Below are 20,475 nucleotides of genomic sequence, written 5' to 3' on the forward strand. Positions count from 1 at the left end.
GCACAGTAAATGCAAGTTTGGGAGGAAAATTGGACATTCAGATTCTGAATAGACTAGAAAGATTTTCAGATAATGTTTTCTGGAAAAAATATTCTAAGGTGTGGGTATGTGACAGCCATAACATAAACATAGTTTATTTGCTTTATAGAACGAACTTTTTTTCTTTGAGAGAAAGTTGTCCTCTAGCAATCCTTATCGTGACAACTGCAACCTGTGTTTGCCTCTTGACTTGTAAATACCAGAAATATGTAGAAAACCCTTAAGGAATTTCTTGAGGAGAAAAAATAAATTCAAGAGACTGGACACCTGGAAAGGGCTACAAAAGCTGTAATAATTGATAAGTTGTATAACTGGCTGAGTGAGTGCAAAAATATCAAGCCTGGTCACATTCCTTCTTTCCATAAAACATCTTTGCACCTTTAGCATCTGTGGGGTTGGGAACAACTAGCAAACCCAACCTTGGGATTAATAACCCCTGGCTCAGTATTTTGTACCTTTTCATTGTCAATGACAATGTTCCATGGATCTAGAGCTGGTTTGAAGTCTCTTGAGATAGGAACCAGGTTCACAGCTTGGAAATGGTCTGTTAAAGGTAACAAGGATATGGTTAAGGACAGAAGCGTTTTAGGCTGAACTTTAAGGTGAAGCGGTTGATACTGAGAGGACTTTAGGGGCCTGACCCATAAGGGATTAAGTATTGCTTGAGACTGATCAAACTTAAATTGTAAAATTTCAGTTCATCTTCAGTATAGAAGCCCTCCTGCTGGTTTTCTGAAAGCTGAGTTAGAACCATTTCTTAAATTGTATTTTCTATGGTTTTGTGAGCTAGATGTGAGAACTGGCTTCATCCCTGAGCTCAGTAGATACATCCCTGAGCAGAGCTGAAGTTTTATCACAGGCTCTCCCATCAGTGTTTCCTAGCAGCAGAGCTGCTGTCAGTTTCCCTGCATGGGGAGCAGCAGAGCATAAAGATACACTTCTACAGACAGCATAATTTCATGTAAGTCTGTGCTGCTGAAGGAGAAATGACACTGTCCTTGTCCCTAACTTCATTCTATTCTACTGCAATAACTGTCAGTTTGTCTGCCTTGAAAGCCAACACCAGCACAAGTAAGAGAACAGGAGTCAAGGGCAAAAGTCACTTGGATTAATGTTACTGGAGGGGGCTTCACTGTAAGACAAGGTGAGACACCAAACCAGCCCTGTTCTCTGAAACAGTGCTGCACTAGTAGTATAAATTAAGAAATGAGTTAAGGGAAAAAGTGTGAAAGACCAGATGGAAGGGAATAGAGTCTGCTAAGTGCACACTGAACAAATTCATCTGCTCATGTCCTTGCATGGATATGCTGCCCCCAAATGTGGCTGGAAAGATCAGTTTCCCAGCCTGTTCTTTGGGCTGTTCATCCCTCTATCCCTTGTGCCGCGTGGGCTGTTAGTGTCCAAGGGTGCAGTCAGTACTCTGTCAGTGCTAAGCCACTGCCAGCAATGACCAAACTGCCTATTACAGGTCTTGTCTGAACAATTTTGGGATCTTACTGGTCCCTTCCAGCTTGGGAAGAGCTTTCCATGAGAATCTGCAGAGGTGCTTCACTGTGTCCCTTCACATTGATTTTCAAATTCCTTATGTAATGTCAACATACTTGAAAGGGAATGATTAAGCTTCTGGTATGGGGAGACATGCCCATCAGTATGAGCCTGGCTGTCCCATGCTCCCTTATAACCTTTATCCATCTGTAGACTACATCTCTTCTGACCAAAAAGTAACTCTTAAAGGGTGACTGGATGGTTTACAAGCTGGGACTTGCACTTTTGAGCAAGCATTTTTATTTTGCTTAAGCAAAAGTTAAAGGCTTAGTTCCATTTGTAATCTTCCCTTCACTTCTGATCCCTTTGACAATCTTTACCCAGATCATATGGGATGGTGAATGCCAGATCATTCCTGGGGAAGAAAATTAAAATAAAACAGGCCTTTTTCCACAAAGGGATGAGAATTGGCCTGTTTTTTCATTAACTATCTGCAATCTCTCAGCCATGGCTCAAACTATAACTGGTCTTTGAGCTCTGTGTGAGGTCTGAAGAAGGTGAATCAGCAGCTTCACATGTAGAAACCACTTCAACCCCTCGGAAAGTTCACAGAACTTTCACACTAAACTTGGAGGGCTCCTGAGACAGTGGATCTGCAGGAACTGCTGGTGCAGTTGCTGTGGTTCCTAACATTCACTAATGGTGACATTGCAGGTGGGGGCAGGCGATACAGCAGCCTTTGAACCTTGCTCCCTAGGATGTAGCAAGAAGGGTAAGATTCCTCCAAAAGTGAGGTGTGGAGGGAGTATGGAAACCCTGCAACACAGCTGATGAGATGGAAACATCCATGGTGCATGGCAAAGCCCAAGGAGTAGGCATGTAGCAGGATGAAAGATGGGAGCTCCTATGTGGAGCATGAGCTTGGTGGTAGGGACTGGTAACACAGTAAGATTTGTTCCCCTGCTGAAAACTGCCTCCCTCCTACCTGATTTCTGAGAGAATGGCAGGGGGCAGTTCTTGCCAGAGAGAATATCTGCTCTTAGCCAAGATCAGGTCTTAGCTCCTGGCTCCAGCTGCTTTGTGGGAAATACTGGAAATCTGCAATTTTGCCTTGAGTTAGATGTGCCTAACAAGTTGTTCTACAGCTTCTGTATATTTAGTCTTGCCTTCCTGAAATAGTATAGAAAGTATAGAAATAGTATAGAAAGCTGTTTGTAAGCTTTGTCTCAGACTGCAATAAGCACCAAACCATCTGAAGCTGAAAAGAAATTTATTCTGGTAAAGCTGGTGGCCAGGTTCTTGTAAACAAGACTTAGAAAAACTGTTGTAACAAAAAAACCTCATGAAAGCAATAAAGAAAAGAAGAAAATGAAGTCCCAGCAGTATTTATGATTTATTATGTCATTAGCCAGAGAGAAATAAGACTTATTTTGAAATTAAGAAGGTCTAAGTTTAAAGATTAGTCTAGCAAGATGTTTTAAGACATGACATTGGATTGAGGTGTATCTACCCTGCCTGATGAAAAGGACAATCAGAATACCATTCTTTTCCCACAGTATGCTTGTGATGGTGTCAGCCTTACAAGACAACTCAATCCACCTGAAAATCCAGCCTGGTAAAAAAATACAGTTATATAAATATAATATAAAAATGATTTATTATATGTATTTATATACATATAAAAAGGAATCTGCATTAGTGCAAGGTAGAACTATGGCAAAAGGCAGAGATAGGGTAGTCCCTTTTTGTGGGAGACTGAACAGGAGTTAAGCCAACTCTGAAGCTAATCCTTGGTACTTTGTCTTAAAAATAGTGTTTTACAACACAGCCTCACTCTGTTCTACGAAATTCTTGTTAAAGACAGTAATTTTACGGTTCCTTTTTAGGTTACAAAATGTATCTCAGCTCCAGAGACTAGTAATTCTTTACCAATTTAAGGACCATCTAGTGTTGTGGCCACTTGGTGTCTGTGAGAATGCTAACTGGATCCCATAAGCCTTGCTGGGAATAGATGCCCTTCTGTAAATAAGGATCTTGGGAGAGTCTCTTCTACCCATTTATTTCTCAGGAGACCACAACCATAAATTTACATTGTAATATATTGCAAACCATATCTCAGAAACTTCTGTTGTGGTGTAGTGGTTAGCCTTCACATTTTATAGCATTTCACAGAGTTTATATTTAATGCAGCAGGACCACTGTTGGTAGTCTCTAACGCCTCTGTAAAGTAGTAAATAGTTCTCTTACCTCTTCTGGTCTCTCCTGTCTGCCCCTGAAGTCAGACTGAGGGAAGGAAACACAGGGAGTGTCTTCTTTCCTTGCCTTCTTTCCTGCTACAGGGCTCTGTTGCCTGAGTTTCTCTTTTTCAGCATTTTTCTTCTAAACTAAGTGACATTTTCCTTTTTTTTTCTCCTCACATTTTAAAATTGGTATCAGAAATACACCGATCTTGTATTATGAGTTGTGTGTATACTTTACTAGACCAATTACCTCCATGTTGCTACTAGTCTGGAAGAACATGAGAGAATATATGAAAATGAAAGCAGATGCACTCAATAGTAGGTGTTGCAAACTGTTCCTTCCCCAGAACCCTGGGAACTCTGCAGCTCTTGCAGAAGGGAACATGCTGCAAGCCCTGGTTCATGATAGCTTCCCAGATAAGTGGATGAGGTGGTTCAGGGGCCAGAGCATCAGTCTGGGCTTTTGCTGCTCTCTTGCGCTCTTTCATCACCTGGGGAAATGGCACTAGTGGCACTGACCTCTGTAAACTGCTTGGCAGTATAAAGGTGGAAAACACTGTGACAAAAAATGTTATAATGTTACTAGGGAGAAGCTGAGGTTTAACAGACAGAAAAGTGCGGTGGTTGTCGAGACAGCAGAGCTGAAAGCTGGAGTCAGCTGTGAAAGCTGAAAAGTTCAGGGGAACCTGAGAATAGCAGGAAAGAGCTGAGATAGTCCTGGCCTTGCTCGGTGTCTGTGCTGAGAAAAGGGTGGGCTCACAGGGCTGTGATGTGAGCATGAGGAAATATGTGCACACAAAGGCCTCCTTGTGAGTCTTTTCACTCCGTTGTGGGATAACTGCAGCTATAGTGTCTCACCAGAACCTTTATGGAGGAACCTGGGGTTAGCACCAGCCACGCTGTGAGCCTGGGTATAGGAATACCGCCAGGTCTGCCCCACACCACTGACAATTGTCTTGCCCTGTGTTGTCCCAGAGAGCAGCTCAGCACATGACAGGCTGAGAACAGCTTTGGTTCTAACGTTGTCAGTGAGACCTCCGGAGTAAACTGTTTAAAATCCCTTGTAGAGACTCTGGTAGTGACACCCAGGGACAGGCTGCATTGGTCCTCTCTGCATTTCGGCATCCTCTAATTTCCAACAGGCTACTGCTGGTGCTGGCTTATGCATGATGTGCTGTGAGCTCAGTGCAGGACACCTGGCTCCATCCAAGCAGACCAGCCCTAAAATGTGTTTCTTTTGCTTTTGTTGTTGTCTTACACAATCTAACAAAGCCAAGGAGTCCATTTCACAGCTACGATGACAGACAGTGAAACAAAGGTCTCAACACTGTGCATAAGGCAGGCATGCAGCTGAAGAAGCAGAAAGACTACAGCTGGGCTGAAGGAAACAACAGAAGTGTGTGTGTCTGAGAGATGACTAGAAGAAGCAACAGAGCAAAGGTTAAAAGGATGGTCTGTATTGATAACCAAGGATGTGACCAACTGCAGCAAAACTTAGTAGATGCTGTCAAACGTAGTGTTTTGACAAGCCCAGCAGCCTGCGCTGTGATTAGCCTCACACGGATGGCTCATCAACAGAAGGCATGGGTGATGATGAAGCCCCTGTACAGATGACTCTTCAGGGGAAAAAATTGTTCTCCAATAATAAAAGGGTGTCAGCAAGGTCACAGCACATCCCATGTGCAAGTTCTCCTCATCATCTCCCAGCAGGCAGATTGTGGGAGTGAAGGCACCAAAAATTATGAGGATAAAAAGGCACCAAACAGCCATCTGTCCTAGGACTCTCAGGGAATGAGGGAAGTGAGATTTTGAGGCAAAGAAATCACACTGTAGTAACTGCTGGCTCCTAAAGATGGCAAGACCTGCACAAAAACATGTGGCTTGCTACTGAAGAGGAACCCAAGCCCAAGATGGGTGGCAAGAATTTGGCATCTGGAACCTTTGGTCGCACCTCGCACAGGATCCTTACAAAGCATCTGGGTGAGCTCAGTGCCTGTGAGTACAAGGGGAGTGAGCATGGGTGAGAAAACTAGTATAACTGAAATGGGGTTTTTTTGAGACCTGTATTGTCTTACTGTTCCATAAGTTTTTGCACTGTTGCTATGTTAATTTCCTGTACCACGGCTATGTTAAAAACTACTTCTTTCTTAAATGAGAAAAAATGGTGAAACCTTTGTTTATAACAGGTAAGCTCAACAGAGTTTAAGATCTTTTTGTTTTGTCATGATTGGTGGTACAAAAACACAATCAGATTTAAACTGAGTGGTGAGAGGCTCTGAGGGCTGAAAATTATTGGGCAAAAATATCAGACAAAACAGGAGGGCAACGAAAGTTGTCAGATGCTTTCAGTGATGGCAAGTGTAAAGCTGAAATTACTCACCAGTCTTTCAGTCTCACCATTGCCACCCACAGTAAGTTGACTTCCCATGTGTAAAGGGTGAGCAAGTCAAGGCCCAGGAGGAGACCCACAGCTTAGAGTCAAGTGAACAAGAGTTGTGTGGAACCCCAGCTAAGTTATAAATGGATTTGAAAGCTCCTACATCTGCTCTAAGTAGAGAGCCCTACAGATTTGTCTTTGCAAGTTACCATACAGCTCATATTTCTCCTTCAGCCTGCTAGTATTTCCATACTTAACATCTTTTTAAGTGATCCCTCATCCCCTAGAGATCAAATCCTGCCCTCAATTAACATTATTTGCTTTATGGGTACCTGAAGTTTGAGTTGTTTTTCTCATGTTTGTCTTTTTCCAAGTTGTATTGTTTACTGTGTAGGATGGTGGTTTCCATAGATACCCTGGACGTTATTTATCCGTCCTCCTTGGATGTGCAGTTCCTCCCAGTGAATTACAGTGCAGTTTGGCACTTCTACTCAAGGCCTTTGCTCTTCCATCCATATCAGTGCTATACTGAGAATTTTAATTCTGGTGTTCTGACATGTCTTGTCACTTTGATACGTTGCCTTGTGATCTTATATGGCTTTCAATCCACTTGATAGAACTTCTGTCCCAGCCAGTTTTAAATTAAAGAATGTTACCTTGCATGTCTATTTTAGGATTTTGTGCTGAAAATTGTTGGAAACTTTAGCTCAGATTTTCTCTGCTATGGGTAACAGTTAAACAGAGCTGTGTTTTGTTGTTTCTGTTCTCCTTCCTCCCCATGAGAATTGTTATCAAAGGAAAAAGTCTGGCAAAGTATTCAGGGTTGGTATGGTCCCAATCAAGCACTGACTCAGCTACCACTGACTGGTATTGTTTGAGATGGCTCTCATGTGGGTTTTCTTTTTATCCTGTTCCTACCTTGTCCCAGAGGAAAACAAATGTCCTGGATTGCAGAGGTAGTTACGAATGTGACTCACTGTTTGATATTTAGTGGTGAAAAAGCTGACCACTATCAGGCTTTCTAAATCCTAGCAGAAGCCAAGAAAAATCTGGACAGCGTAAGTTAGGCATGGCATAAGTTAGCCTCAGACCCTTATCAGACTATTTATTTCACAAGCGAGCTTGTTCTGCTGATTCAGCATCACAAGAAGTGATAACAGGGCAGCTCCAGGCTGCATTTAAGGAGATACAAAGGCAACCATTAGAGTCACAAGTTCTGTCCTTAGCTGATTTATAAATGGATTTGTTTTCTTTCTTGCTCCTTTGTCCCAGAGCTGTTAATAAATACCCTTTTAAATTTTAATACTCCCCTCCAGCAGGAGACATGAGGGAAGAAGCCTGTGCTTTTAAGAACTTGCTGCAACCACAGAAGCAGGGCTGAGGATCCTGTGGCTGGAAGGTGGACTCTGGATTGAGCTCTGGATTGATCTCACATAACCAAACAGAGAATGGTGCTCAGAGAGGCTTGGAAATTCAGCTGTGTCAAGGAAGCAGAACGCCTGTATCTGCTTTTTGCAGGCTTGCTATCCATTCCTGCTGCTTGAGGGGTGGTGCTCATCTTAACAGAGCCAGCCAGGGGCTCTTTTTCCATGTTATAAATCTGTTCTCTTTGCTGGAGTGTCTGTGTCACAAAGTTGTCACTTCTCCAACTGAAGTAATCTCTGGTTATTTTGGCTCTTGAGAGTGTTTATTTCTGTGTCTGTAAGCATCTTTAGACAGAGGCTAGAGCATGGAGCAGAAAGCTGGAAGCAAGTGTTACAGAAGAGCTTGGAACTCTCCTGCTTGCACATCCTTGCTGAGAACAAAGAGTGATTTGTGTTCTTATTCCCCTGGAGGAGAGTAAGTGAAAAGTCCATTTCCTGTGATGTCCATATGCTGAGCCCAGTCAGAGGTGCAGTCTCTACAGATGCCCCAGGACTGCTTGGTTACCCAGAGGTGATGATCGTTTAATACAACACCTTGGGTGTAAAGCACAGACAAGTCAGCTCAGATCCCAGAAGGATGAGTGATTTAGACTATCTCTTGCTTTTCTTTCCACTCTGTGCCTGTGCAGTATCATCCAAAAAATTTCATGTTTGTATTTTGCAGTATTTGAGGCAAGGACTTTGAGATGGGGGAGCAGGGGCAATAATGAAAACATAAAAATTGAAGGCCAAACTATGGTTCGATTATAAATGGGTTCCTTTTCCTGAGCCTTGTTGCCGTTGGAATTCTCTGCACGTCCTGGTAATAAGTAATTTGAACTCTAGAGATTAATAACATCCTGTGCCAGCCCATTCATCCAATAAAAATCCCTGGCTGTTTTGTTCTATGTCTGCATGCAGCTCCAGCCCTTGCAAGGTGCTCTTCTGACCATGAAAATTTAGATTCATATTTAACTTATTGCTTTTGTAACTTTCGAGAAGTATTCATTTTCTTACACTCAGAAACTGTCAAGGCTTGTGCCCTACAAGAGGCTTTGGTCCCATGTTCTTTCCCACTGGTTGTCCCCCAAAATACCAGAGGGTAATCTGTTTCCTGTTATTTGAAATGGAAATTATAGCAGCATGAGGAACATAGCAGCGTGATATTCATGCCAGATATCATGAGCTGAATTCTCCTCGTGGTTTGTGGGAATCCCAGTTATTAAAGCTGACCTCTGAGAAATCAGCATATTTTTCCACAAAGCCTAGACAGTGGATGCTCTTCTCAACAGGAGATGGAAACTATTCCAGCTGTTCCCTGTCCAGTGCTCTGCAAGGAGGAATGGAGATATCAGTGCTGACAGCTGGAGGTACAGGGGCTGATCTGGAAGGGGTTAGCTATCTTTGTTATGCATGCAGTCTTAACCTTGGTTTATTGAAAGGAGGCAGCAGGGCCTTTCACTTCATCTGCTGGAATTAGGTACTTACATTTTTCTCTGCTGCAAATGGGTACTACGCATGTCAGGGGAGGAAAAACTCAGTGGGTATCTTGTGGGCCTCCTCTAAAAGAGCAAACTGTGTGCTGGAAATCACACTTGCAAAATCCAGGTGTAGGCTCACATGTGGGGCTGGTGGGGAACGGGCATCATCTGTCTCTCCACATATGGAGCTCCATCTGCCAGGGCCTTTGCTTGTGTCTGTGCTGCTGCAGCACCAGCCTGGAACAGTGTTTCTGCTTCTGTGGTCAGTCTCCAATGGTTTTCAGTCCTGAGTGGGAAGTGAAACTTCAGGAGCTGTGCAGACGTACTCGGGAAGCATGGGCAGCTGCTGTGTTTGCTCGCATGCAGCACTTTAAGCAGCCACGTTGTTTTTTGGAAGCTGGGGAAGTGAGCTCCTGAAAGCGGTAGTGTTGCTCACACACAAGGCAGTCCCAGGAATTTGTCATTCAGAGAAAAAAGTCCTTGAGACATGGGGAGGGGCTTGGCAGCCTCAGCCCCTTGGAGGCAGGAGAGGTGGTCAGTGGAGAGGACATACAGGCAAACTGGTGGCTATGGGGAGGGCATTTTACCACCACTGTAAGTGCCTGGTGCAGAGCATGCTGTGTGTGGTGAGAGGTTTGGATGTGCATTCACTGTGGGCCCTTCCCCTGGCAGAACCTCCAGTTGGGGGTAGCAGTATTTACAGTGCTCTGGACTATGTGTTTTCCAGGAAGTTTCTCAACTTGCTGACCTAACGTGAGTATTGAAGGAGGGGAACAGTTGTTTTGGAGGCTATTTCTTCTGCATCCCCCTGGTGTGGGTAGCTGGTGGGTCCCAGGGAAGCGTGGGATGTACTGGGTTGGTAATGTCACTCACACATCACCAATCTTCCTATTAAAGCAGCGGCCCCACAGTCTTTAACAGTGCCAACAATAATGAAATAGTTGTTCACAGTCACTGCCCGGGGCTGAACTGGGAACAAATGATCAAACGCAGTGAAGGTTACTGCCTGTTACCAGCCAGGATGCTACAGACAGAGAAGAGCATGACGGTGTATCAGGAAAGATGATATGACAGTGGTTTTTAGTGAATGACAGGTTAATTCCTCAAAACCAAGGCTGACCACATCATAATTTGCATTCTATTATGTTGAGCATAAGGGAAATTTATATTGACCCCAGCCTCAACAGAGAAAGAAACACTACTATGAGAGTTAAAAATATTTACACAATTAATGCACAATTATTCTGTATCAATAAATAACATCTATTAGCTCTTAAAAAATTATTTCACAAATTTAAAAATAGTTGAGATGAATCAATACAGTATTTAAAATAGCCAAATAGAAACTGCTAAACAGAAGCAGCCTATTCACTTCTTAATTTATTCCATAAAAGCCTTAACCCAACAACTGAAAGTTATGATAATTTTAAATATACTAATAACTCTAAAGGATGCATGGGAGGAGGGAGTGGTATAAAAGGGCAGGTAGGAAAACTGCATTTAATGCAAATTTAAAGTTGTGAAGTGTAGAAAATAGTCAAAAGAAATGTAAGGAAAAAAAATTGTGGCCAAAGATTTAAGAAGAGCAAAGAAGAATCTAAGGATACTGAGCACAAAAGAAAGCCTGGAAGCACCATTGGCCAGTCAAGTCAGTATATTGCAAGTATCAGTAATAACAAAACTGAAAAGGGATTAGTGCTGGATGCTTCTTTTTTCCCTGAAAGAAAAACAAATGTCTTCACATCATGTGATAACCAAGTATATTCAAGCAATAACTTACATGACAAACTGGGGAGGGAGAGGGGAGCTGTCTTGAACTCATTGGATATTTTCTGATGAAACTTCAAGTTTTGTGGGTAATGGCAATAAATCTTCAGTTAAAATATTGCTCTGATGGGCTAATAGCATAACCAGACATTGCCTGGTAGGAGACTGCTATAACTGATAGCAGTTGTTTCTTCTGATTTAGAAACTTTTGTGTGAATCTGAAAGAAATGTGTACAAACGGTACAGGCTGAGAGTACAGTAAACATATAAATGTGAAAACTGACTGTCTAAAAGTCATTGTGTCAGTCGTATCCTGCCACTTGTTGGTTGCATTTGAGAATTATCAGGTATCTTAGTCTGATTGCTGGGATGTAAGCCAGGAGAGTATCTTCCCCTAGAGAAACTATTTAATGAACAGGCATGGGGAACATGTTGGGAACAGTGTATACTAACAGGGAGAGGGGCTCCGGTGCAGGGGTAGAAGGCAGTGTGATTGCCTTGCAGGGCAGGCACAGAGGCTGAGCAGCACAGACAGCACTCGGGGGCATCGCGGGAAGGTCTCTGACAGAGGAATCCGCTTTGTGCACAGGGTAAACAAGGGGTTTGTTGGTGGGGCAGCTCACGTTGCAGGGGCTCCTGCCCTGAACCCTGTGGGTATCACCCCACCGGCAGTAAACCCGGGTTGCAGGGCCCATGAGAGCAGGGCCATGAGCACAAAGCCCCTCTATGCTGCTGCTGGCTGTGGAAGGGAGAGCAGGGGCCTGTGTACTGCCTGTTTCTTTGTGTGCGTATCTTGCTGCTCCTCCTCAGCTTTTGCAGCTTCTAACACCCTCCAGCTCTCCAGGATTGCCATGTACTTTTATTTTTTTTTCCAGGAAAACAAGGTTTTTCCAATATCTCTTGTGCAATTCCCCGGGGTCATATCACAGTCAAAACTCCAAGAGCAGTAGATGTTCCACCCCTCAGCAATGTTGTGGTTCTGAACCAGCATGTAGCAGCGTGGTTGCCATGGATCAATTATGTCTGAATGCAACCCAGAGCTTTGGTGGGGGAACAGATTTATTCAAATGTATCCATGTCACATGAGGAGAGCACACATGTTGCACTGGTCTTTATTAACAGATGGCTTATGAGGCCATCACCCTCGTAATTGTTGCCAGCTCCCTCCCCTCTGAACTGACGAAACATAGCTGGGAGGAAGTCCAGGAACCAGCTATGTCCTGAGACAGGCTCAGCTACAGCAACACTCCCAGAGAGCTCATTTGTCTGAAGATAGCTCATGTGTCTCCCTTGTTCTTCTCTTTCTAAACAATTCAGTTCTTTCAAACTTTTCTCCTTTGTCAAGTTTTTAGACATTTTTTTTCCTTGTTCTACTCTGGAATTTCTCCAAGTGGTCTATATCTTTCCTGAAAGGCAGTGTCCAAAATTAGTAATTGAACTTCATAGGAGGCTTTACCAGTGTTAGATGGAGGGAAGGATTACTATAGCTGCAGAAATGTTTTCACTGGAAGTGCTGCTTAACTGATTGCTCACCACACTGTTTTGAAAGATGGCTGTTTTCTAAATGTCATATTTGATCTTGTCCTTACTCAAGTGAGTTTGATGTTTTCCCCAGGCTCTCTCTATTTATTGAATTTATTTTTAATTCCTGTCCTATGTGATAGTGTGCTTTTGCTCCCAACTTGGTATTATCACAACTATAGGTGCACTCTTTACTCCATCTCTCAGTGTCCTACACACACACACACCTGTGTTTACATGGCACAGATTAGTTCAAGCCCTCTGCCCAGCTGTATGGCCTCTGGGAGTCTGCTGTGGTTTGAGATAGAGAGGCTAAAGTGTTTTCAAATTATCAAATGTCTTTGAAAGAAGGCGTTTAAAATATCATATTACATTATTTGGATTATCAATTTCAATGACATTCCAGTGTTTGTACCTCAGCTCTTAGAAGTATTTAACTTGTAAAGCATAATCCAATAAATGTGTATTATACACAACGAGTAGTGTATAGCAACAAAAGGAGGGTCAGAGATCACATCAGTATTTAGGCCACAATGTTTGCCTTAAGAATAATTACAACTTGTAGAGCACTTACATGTAACAGCTGTAAAAACTCATGTAAAATTCTCATCTGGAGCTTGAATTCTAATTTCAACATGGTCAGTGTCTTGTCCTGATATTTTTAAATAAAACCTCCAAAGCTAGAACAATTCACCTACTATATATGCCCCTGTATGTCTGTTCTAAGACAAACTTTAGACTCTCATCAGCCTAGGAAAAGACTTTTCAAATACGTTGGCCTAAAACAGATAGTTTGCACTACCTTGCAGCAATATGTTCCTAGGTAACTTGAATAGGAGCATGTTTGAATGAAAAAGACAGATGCAGAATGAGTAAGGAGTCAGATGGGGACAGGGAAGATTTCAGAAAAGGCCTGATATTTGAATCAGTGTGGATCTTCTGTGTGGATTCAGATGTTTTGTTGCCATGAGCCTGAAGGCAAGAATGCCTTTTAGGTAGTGTGCCTCAAAACCTGATGCAAGTTGAGAAATCTCACCAAGTGGGCAATTCAGTCTAATAAGATTCCCATATTCATGAAGTTTATCTTCCCACAGGAGGAGGATTAATATGTGTGTCCCCTACCCACCTTGAAGAACAACAGCATTGACTGCTCCCATACCCTTTCCTTGCCTTCACTGCTGGCAAAACTTCATAGACATGAATTCCTGTGGTTAATAAATGTGCACAGACTGCATTATCAGAGACCCTGTCTACTGGGCTCTCTGCTGTTATGGATGATGTTCATCTGCAAACACCTGTTTTGACAGATGCTCCTTCTGCTCAAGGTGCCAACCCTGTGCCACAGGGCCAGTCACAGGTGCTGCATGCATGAAGACTGCTGAGGGATTCAGACACCCTTCAGCTGTGGGCTCTCTTGCTCGTTCAGCTGGCAGGCAGACAGGCAACTTGTTGCTCCTTGCTTTAAAAATACAGTGGCATCTGACTCATTTCAGTCCACATTGCTCCCAGTTTCTCAGTCCTCAAGTATGCCTCTACTCTTTTGGGATGTGTCATAATGCAGTGGTTTCTCAGCGCTGTGCTGTGTATCTCTGATATGTGCAGGTTCAGGAGCTCTATGGATGATGTTCCCATTTGCTGGGCTACGTAATTGTGTGAGCATCCAGCAGCTCTCCTCAAAAACTGGGTGTGTGCCTAGGAAACCAGTTATTGGAGACTCCCAACAGATTGCAGAAGCAATGTGGGTGTGAGTGATCAACAGGAGAGGTGGCTGCCAGCTGATGTCCAGGATTCTGAAGACACACAAGGTTCCCTCCCTGCCTTTCCCTTGAGGGTCTGTCCCTGCCTGAGGCCCAGAGCAGGTTTTCCCCTTATGGTTTTCCAGCGGAGGGGTTTGCTTCACTGGTTTCTCCTTCCCCAGCCTGTATCAGAGGACCTGGGCAGAGGGGAGGGAATCATACCGGGCGTTAGAGGGCTCTAGGAGTTCATCCTGCTTCCCACATAATTCACAGATTATTCCCTATGCAGAGAAGGGCTGCTGGACTGCTCAGATGGGTAGAAAAAGCTGGACAGACAAAAATCCAGAAAGGATAAGATGTCTGAGAGAATAAATTCCAGGAGGATTGAGAGTTGCAGAAGTTTTGAGATGGGTGGAATAAAGAGGGAATAGACTGGTAATAAGTAAGTTAGCTGAAAATATGGATGCTTCTGATCATAGGGATGTGTGCTGAGACTGTAAAGGTGACAATAGGAACTGTTTCTGCCAGTGTGGCACTTGTGCAGTGGAGGAGTGATGGCTTTGCAGTACAGCTCTACTTGGTCATCCAAAGGAAAGAGCAAACATCGGCTTTAGCTGTTGAGCTAAGTCAGAGCTTAAAACAGTATTTAGATGTATTAGAGGTGAAAGGTCACAGTGAGTTTATCTGAACTGTGTTTGGTCTATGCACAGCATCCCTCCTTTTCTGCTTGATAATCCTAATTTCAGTCCTTAAGATAGCCTTATACTCTCCTTACTGCACCTCTAAAGGCAGCTGGTTGCCTCATTCTTTTTATTATTTCTTGCTTAGTCTTGTTGAGTAAGAAGGGAGTTGGGAAGTGGGCAGCAGCAGCTGTGTCACCTCCTGGTGTGCAGAGCTGCCAGTCACTTAGCATGTTGTCATCTGGAGGAGGGAGCAGTTTCAAATTTGTCTCAAGGCTGTGCAAGATGCTGAGGATGATCCTGCTTCCTTGCCTTCACACAGAGCTGCCTCCCATGATGGTGTGGTCCTTGGGTTATTCATCAATAGGAACAGGGTTTCTGCAGCAAAACTGTTGTTAGCTGGCATGGCTGCCATTCTCAGTTAAGAGTTAGCTCAGAGACAGAAAGGATATAAGATTTGTTTATGTTCTGGGACCTGTACCAATCACTGGATGAAAGCAGTGATAGCCCATACAAAAATACCAAAAGAAGCTAAAATTAGAAACAGACAGAGATGCCTGAGCAGCTGGGCTGTGTTCCAACATCTGGAAAGTGCTTAATGCCTGCACAGCTGGGCAGGGCTCCAGCACCAGGCAGCTCAGCTTTGGGGTGAGCAAGAAGAAAAGCAGTGTCAGTTCTATGCCTACTTATGGACTTACACAATGCATGATGTTTTTACCACCAATTGCAGTGGTCAGTATGGGAGAAAGAGCAGACGTCTGTCTCTGTTTGGGTTCTGGCTGGGCAGAGGCACAGATCATGCTTGCTTAATCTTCAGGTGAGGAAAACTCCTGGGGTCTGGCAACCAGAGGTGCTATAGGGTTGAGTACTGCCCCACGTGGTGGAGACTGAAGAGTGTTTGCGTGGCATTCAGTGACATGAACGTGGGGTTCAAAGGAGCTGAGTGCAAGTCGTTACTGCTGAAGGCTGTAAATTAGTTCTTTAGGCACTGCAGCGCCTTCAATTATGCCTGGAGTTGATGGAAGTAACAAGAGTGTGCTGGAAAGGGAACAGATTTAAATACCTTCCCGATCAAATGGCAGATGAGTTTTATTTTAATTACATCGGATTCTTTATCTGGATTTGCAATGGTGTGGTTTGGTTTTGTTGGTTTTTTATTTTTTTTTATAGCTAAGTATATAGATCTGTACACTTTGAGTGCTCTTTGGAAGGTTATTGTTTTGTTAGGCTACCTTCTGGTTTATGTTTATCATTTGGAACCTTTTCTTATATGAAACATTTCAACAAAGTGCTTCTTGGTAGCTTTAGAGTTCACAAGGGTGGATGCTCTGGTATGGGATAGCGCATTGAAATCACATATCTACAGCCCCTAGTGTCCTGAAAGTGCTCATGATACTGAGCTAAAATTCAGGTAAAAGTAATTTTCAGACTTAAAGAAATAATGTGCTTTGGAAAAAAATTACTAATCTCACATTGCAGGTGGGATGCAGACAATTACCATTATTTTTCTGCCACAGACAAGAGATTCCTACAGCTGGTTCTTCATGTGGTCCATCACAGTGAGAAAATTGTTCCTGCTTTGCTGCTGATGCTGCTACTTTCAGAGCAGCTACTGAAAAGATACAGCAGACAGACAATAACCATTAAAACAAGAAGTTTGAAAATCTTAGAAATTGTGCAAAATCAGCCATCCTTTGTTCCTTTCACAGCAAACACACAACAGAGCTGTTAGTGGCTGCCTCTGGGAAAGATCTCAGACTACGGGTGGCAATAATTATGTGGATGTGCCGTGTAACTGTTGGCAGAAATTTAATTTTTCAAGCATGCTATCTGCACCATGCAGCTAACTGTACATAATAACATCTACTTTTACTCATTTTTCTAATATTGGAATAATTTTTGTTCAACAGACATGCTCAATGCCACCGGAATCTGGGTCAAGTACTGTCTCCAATAAGAAGAAAAGTCTCCCAGTTGTCATGATTTGCTGTTCATAATCACTTCAAGCCATGAGTTCTGGGGTCTTTTTTTAATAAAGCTGTATAAAATACATTCTTACCTCCTACTGTCTGGTATGTGCACTAGGCTATTTTCTTAAGCTGCATTCTTGGAGATATTGGGAAGCATGCTGTGCCTCTAACAAGCACTCATAAAATGAAAGCATAATAAGAGTCTAAACTTCACAGTTAGCCTCAGCAGATTTACACATGAGCGCAATGAGAGTGAGCAGAGAAGTCTAGGTCAGATTTCAGTTTTCAATGGACCTGCCTGTGGGGAGAGCTTCAAAACAATTTATCTTGGCACTTTTATCTTCATTTTTCACTAGGCAGATGTAAAGACATGATATATCTACAGTCAGAGATTTCCAGAGACGTGTTGCATCTTTTCACATGGGCCAGCTTCCAAAAGAACTGTAGCATTTGGGGTAATTTGTAAAGCTGGATAACACTTTGTCTAGTTTTGACACCTGAGACCACCTTTCATATGGAACCAGAGTGGTTAGAAGATGGTGCTGTTCAGAAGTGGAATGCTTTTCATATTTGCAGACATGGCATGAGGTGACCTCTGGAACTTCAGTTCTGACATGCAGATGCAGAGCAGGTTCAGTCACCTTACCTTCTTGGAGCTTGGAGATAAGTGATGTGTTTGCTTGCACAGAGGTATTGTCACCCTAGGTGACCCATAATATATTTCTAATCATCTCCTAGAATATTTGTGTATAAAGATAATAGAAATTAGTACCCATGTGAACAATCTGACAATCAATAACTTTGAGTATGGAACACCAGTAGGGGTAGAAATGAATGTTGTAGTGGGAGCAGGTGTGTCCCCTAGAATGCCAAAGCTGTTTGTTGGCTCTAGGTATTGAATGTACAGCTAGATTATAAAGCTGGAAAATACTTTGGCTGATGCCCTTTTTAGAGCTTCATGCTACAAGATGGTATTGTATTAAACAATACCAAAACTGGCTTAGCCTTGTTGTGAACTGAGAATTTCGCCATGGGATATATGAGGAGAATCCAAAGCAGAGAACTCTAAAAGATGGCATCATGCTAACCACTAATAAATGCCAGCTTCTGAAAGCTCAAATGCAATACTGATTGTAAATTATTTCCATCAGCCATAAGTGAGTTTGTTTTTACAGATTTTTACTCCTAACCATCTATTTCAAGACATAAAAAGTCTTATTTGTTAGATAGGTCATACCATATATCAGTTAACAATTAAGGAATCAGGCTGGTACAAGTTTGCAAAAAACATGAATTTAAACCATATTCTGCCAATTCTGCAGAAACAGGCTATTCGTAACTTAGTGGTCTTGTGAGAAGTGGCATAAAAATTCTCCATAGATTTCTTAAATACCCCATGGACTGCAGATCATACTTTCTATATAGTAATGCCAAGATGTTTGAACTGAAATGTTGATATTAGACTTGCTAAACACATTGCCAGTTATGAAAATGTTGTAAATTGTTATAAACGTTGTGAAAAAACTGACACATAAAGTACATCAAAGTGTTTCAGGGATTAAAACTGGTTCCACAGGTTTATGATCTTTATGTATCTTATGCTCTTTATGTATCTTAACAGTCTGTTTGTTAAGCCAAATGTAGAGCTATAGAAGAAGCTGGTGTTTGCCCGGTATAGCTGCTCAGTCACCTGCCGTTATCTCAAGGACAGGTTAAACATAAACTACATCTTGAGGTCCTCCTTCATCACCACCCAGCACAGGGCATCCCATGGAGATGAGGCACAGTTCATGAAAGCACATTTGCAGGATGCCCTGGAACTGAGCTCTGCCTCTAAAAAATGATGCACAAGAATATGGAGCAGAATGTGTGAGCAGGGACAGACAAAGGCTTCATAGTGGAAAGGGGCTGTAGGAATGTGCCCAAAGACCTGTAGGGTATGAGGTATGATGGTCTAGTGGAATACTAACATCTTTTTTCTGCTCTAGTCACAGGTACCAAACCAAAGATGTCCTGGACAAGAAAAATTCTACTTATTCTGGGATTGCTCTCTGCTTTGGCTGTAATGGCTTTAATTGCTGTAGCAGTGACCCAAAACAAGCCACTTCCGAAGAATATTAAGGTATAAATATATCAGGCTTATTAGTTAAATTTGCAGATGACACTCCCAAGGGCACAGAGGCCCTGCAGAGGGATCTAGACAGATTAGAGTGCAGGGCAAATGCCAAGTGTATGAAGTTGAATAAGGAGAAGTGCCAGATCTTGCACCTAGGACACAGTAACTGGATTTTCATACACCCTGGAGAGAGAGAGACTGGAGAGGAGCCCTGCAGAAAGGGGTATGGGAGTTCTAGTAAAAGGCAAATTGAACATGAGCCAACAGTGTGCCCTGGCAGCCAGGAGGGCCAACCAGGTCCTGGGGTGCATCAAGCACAGGATTGCTGGCAGGACAAGGGAGGTGGTTGTTCCACTTTACTCTGCACTGGTGCAGCCCCATCTTGAGTACTGGGTGCTGTTTTGGGTGCCACAATGCAAAAAAAGACAGAGTTACTGGAGAATTTTCATAGGAGGGCTGTCAGGTCAGTGAAGGGTTTAGAGGGAAAGCTGTATGAGGAGCAGCTAAAGGCACTTGGTCTGTCCAGCCTGAAGGAGACAGGGGAGACCTCATTGCAGCTTACTTCTTCCTCACTGGGGAAGGAGAAGAAGGTGCTGACCTCTTCATTCTGGTGACCAATGATAGGACCCAAGGGAACAGTAGGAAGACGTGCTGGGGAAGTTTAGGTTAGATATAAGATGTTTTTCACCCAGAGGGTGGTTAAGCAGTGGAACAAGTAGTTAAGCAGTGGGACAGTGAAGTCTTTATGGCACCAAGCCTGCCTGAATTCAAGAAGCGTTTGAGTGATGCTCTCAGGAGCATGGTGTGATTCTTGGGGTGCTCTACACAGGGACAGGAGTTAGACTTGATGTTCCTGATGGGTCCCTTCCAACTTAGCAGGTTCTGTGATTCTGTGATAATGAACTCGAAGGACTCTTACACAAAAACAAGCCACGCTGGGGGGTTAGGCATGCATAGTGCTCCACAGGACATGTCACTGCCCTTGGTGGCTCTGGCTCTCCACATCTCAATATCTCATTTTACATCTTGGTAGAAACAGATACGGCTTCACAGGGGATCATCTCCTAAGTAATTTAGTCCCAGTTTCACTGCTTCTCTGCTCTTATGTTCTTTGATGGAAACTTTGCACTGAAGCATTACTGAGAAGAGTAAGGACACAGCATGTTCCAACAGCTGTCAGACAGGCTGTTCATTTCTGGTCCCTCCGCATGTGGAGAGCAGCACACACTGTGCCTGATTTAGTGCCCCTGGCGTAATGATGTCTTTGTTTTGCCCACAGTATGGGATTGTGCTGGATGCGGGGTCATCCCACACTAACCTGTATGTGTACGAGTGGCCAGCAGAGAAGGAGAACGACACTGGGGTTGTGCAGCAGGTGGAGGTGTGTAAAGTCAAAGGTAAGAGGAGAAAAGGGAGATGTGGAAGGTGCATGGGATGAAAAAGAGTTAATACAACCAAAGAGGGGGGAGGGCAGGAGAAACCTAGAGGAAAAGGCCAATAGTGAAAATAGTGTTATGTCTGTGAAGTAATGAATATCCTAACATTCCCTGCTGGGTGCCTGACCTTCCTGGGAGGATAAATGGATCCACTTTTTCCTTTGTTTTTAGGATGCTTGGAATTAAGTGTTTTCAAAAAGAAGCACACCAGAGAATGTACTTAA

General features: G+C 43.2%; 1 protein-coding gene across 4 annotated transcripts in view; it reads left to right on the top strand.

Annotated features, from left to right (window-relative positions):
• ENTPD1 (ectonucleoside triphosphate diphosphohydrolase 1) overlaps nucleotides 1-20,475 on the top strand; it is a 34,821-nt gene that overhangs the window by 4,683 nt on the left and 9,663 nt on the right. For 3 of the 4 annotated variants that reach the window (XM_008490429.2, XM_030453420.1, XM_030453418.1), the window contains exons 2-3: nucleotides 18,688-18,821; nucleotides 20,095-20,212. In XM_008490429.2, the coding sequence (XP_008488651.1) occupies nucleotides 18,708-18,821; nucleotides 20,095-20,212 (232 nt within the window). In that variant the 5' untranslated portion in view covers nucleotides 18,688-18,707. Of the gene's footprint in view, nucleotides 1-9,711; nucleotides 9,779-18,687; nucleotides 18,822-20,094; nucleotides 20,213-20,475 lie in introns of those variants that run through there. The other variant, XM_030453419.1, reaches the window with a different exon arrangement.

This window comes from Calypte anna, chromosome 6 (assembly GCF_003957555.1).
Source record: "Calypte anna isolate BGI_N300 chromosome 6, bCalAnn1_v1.p, whole genome shotgun sequence".
Taxonomy (NCBI): domain Eukaryota; kingdom Metazoa; phylum Chordata; class Aves; order Apodiformes; family Trochilidae; genus Calypte; species Calypte anna.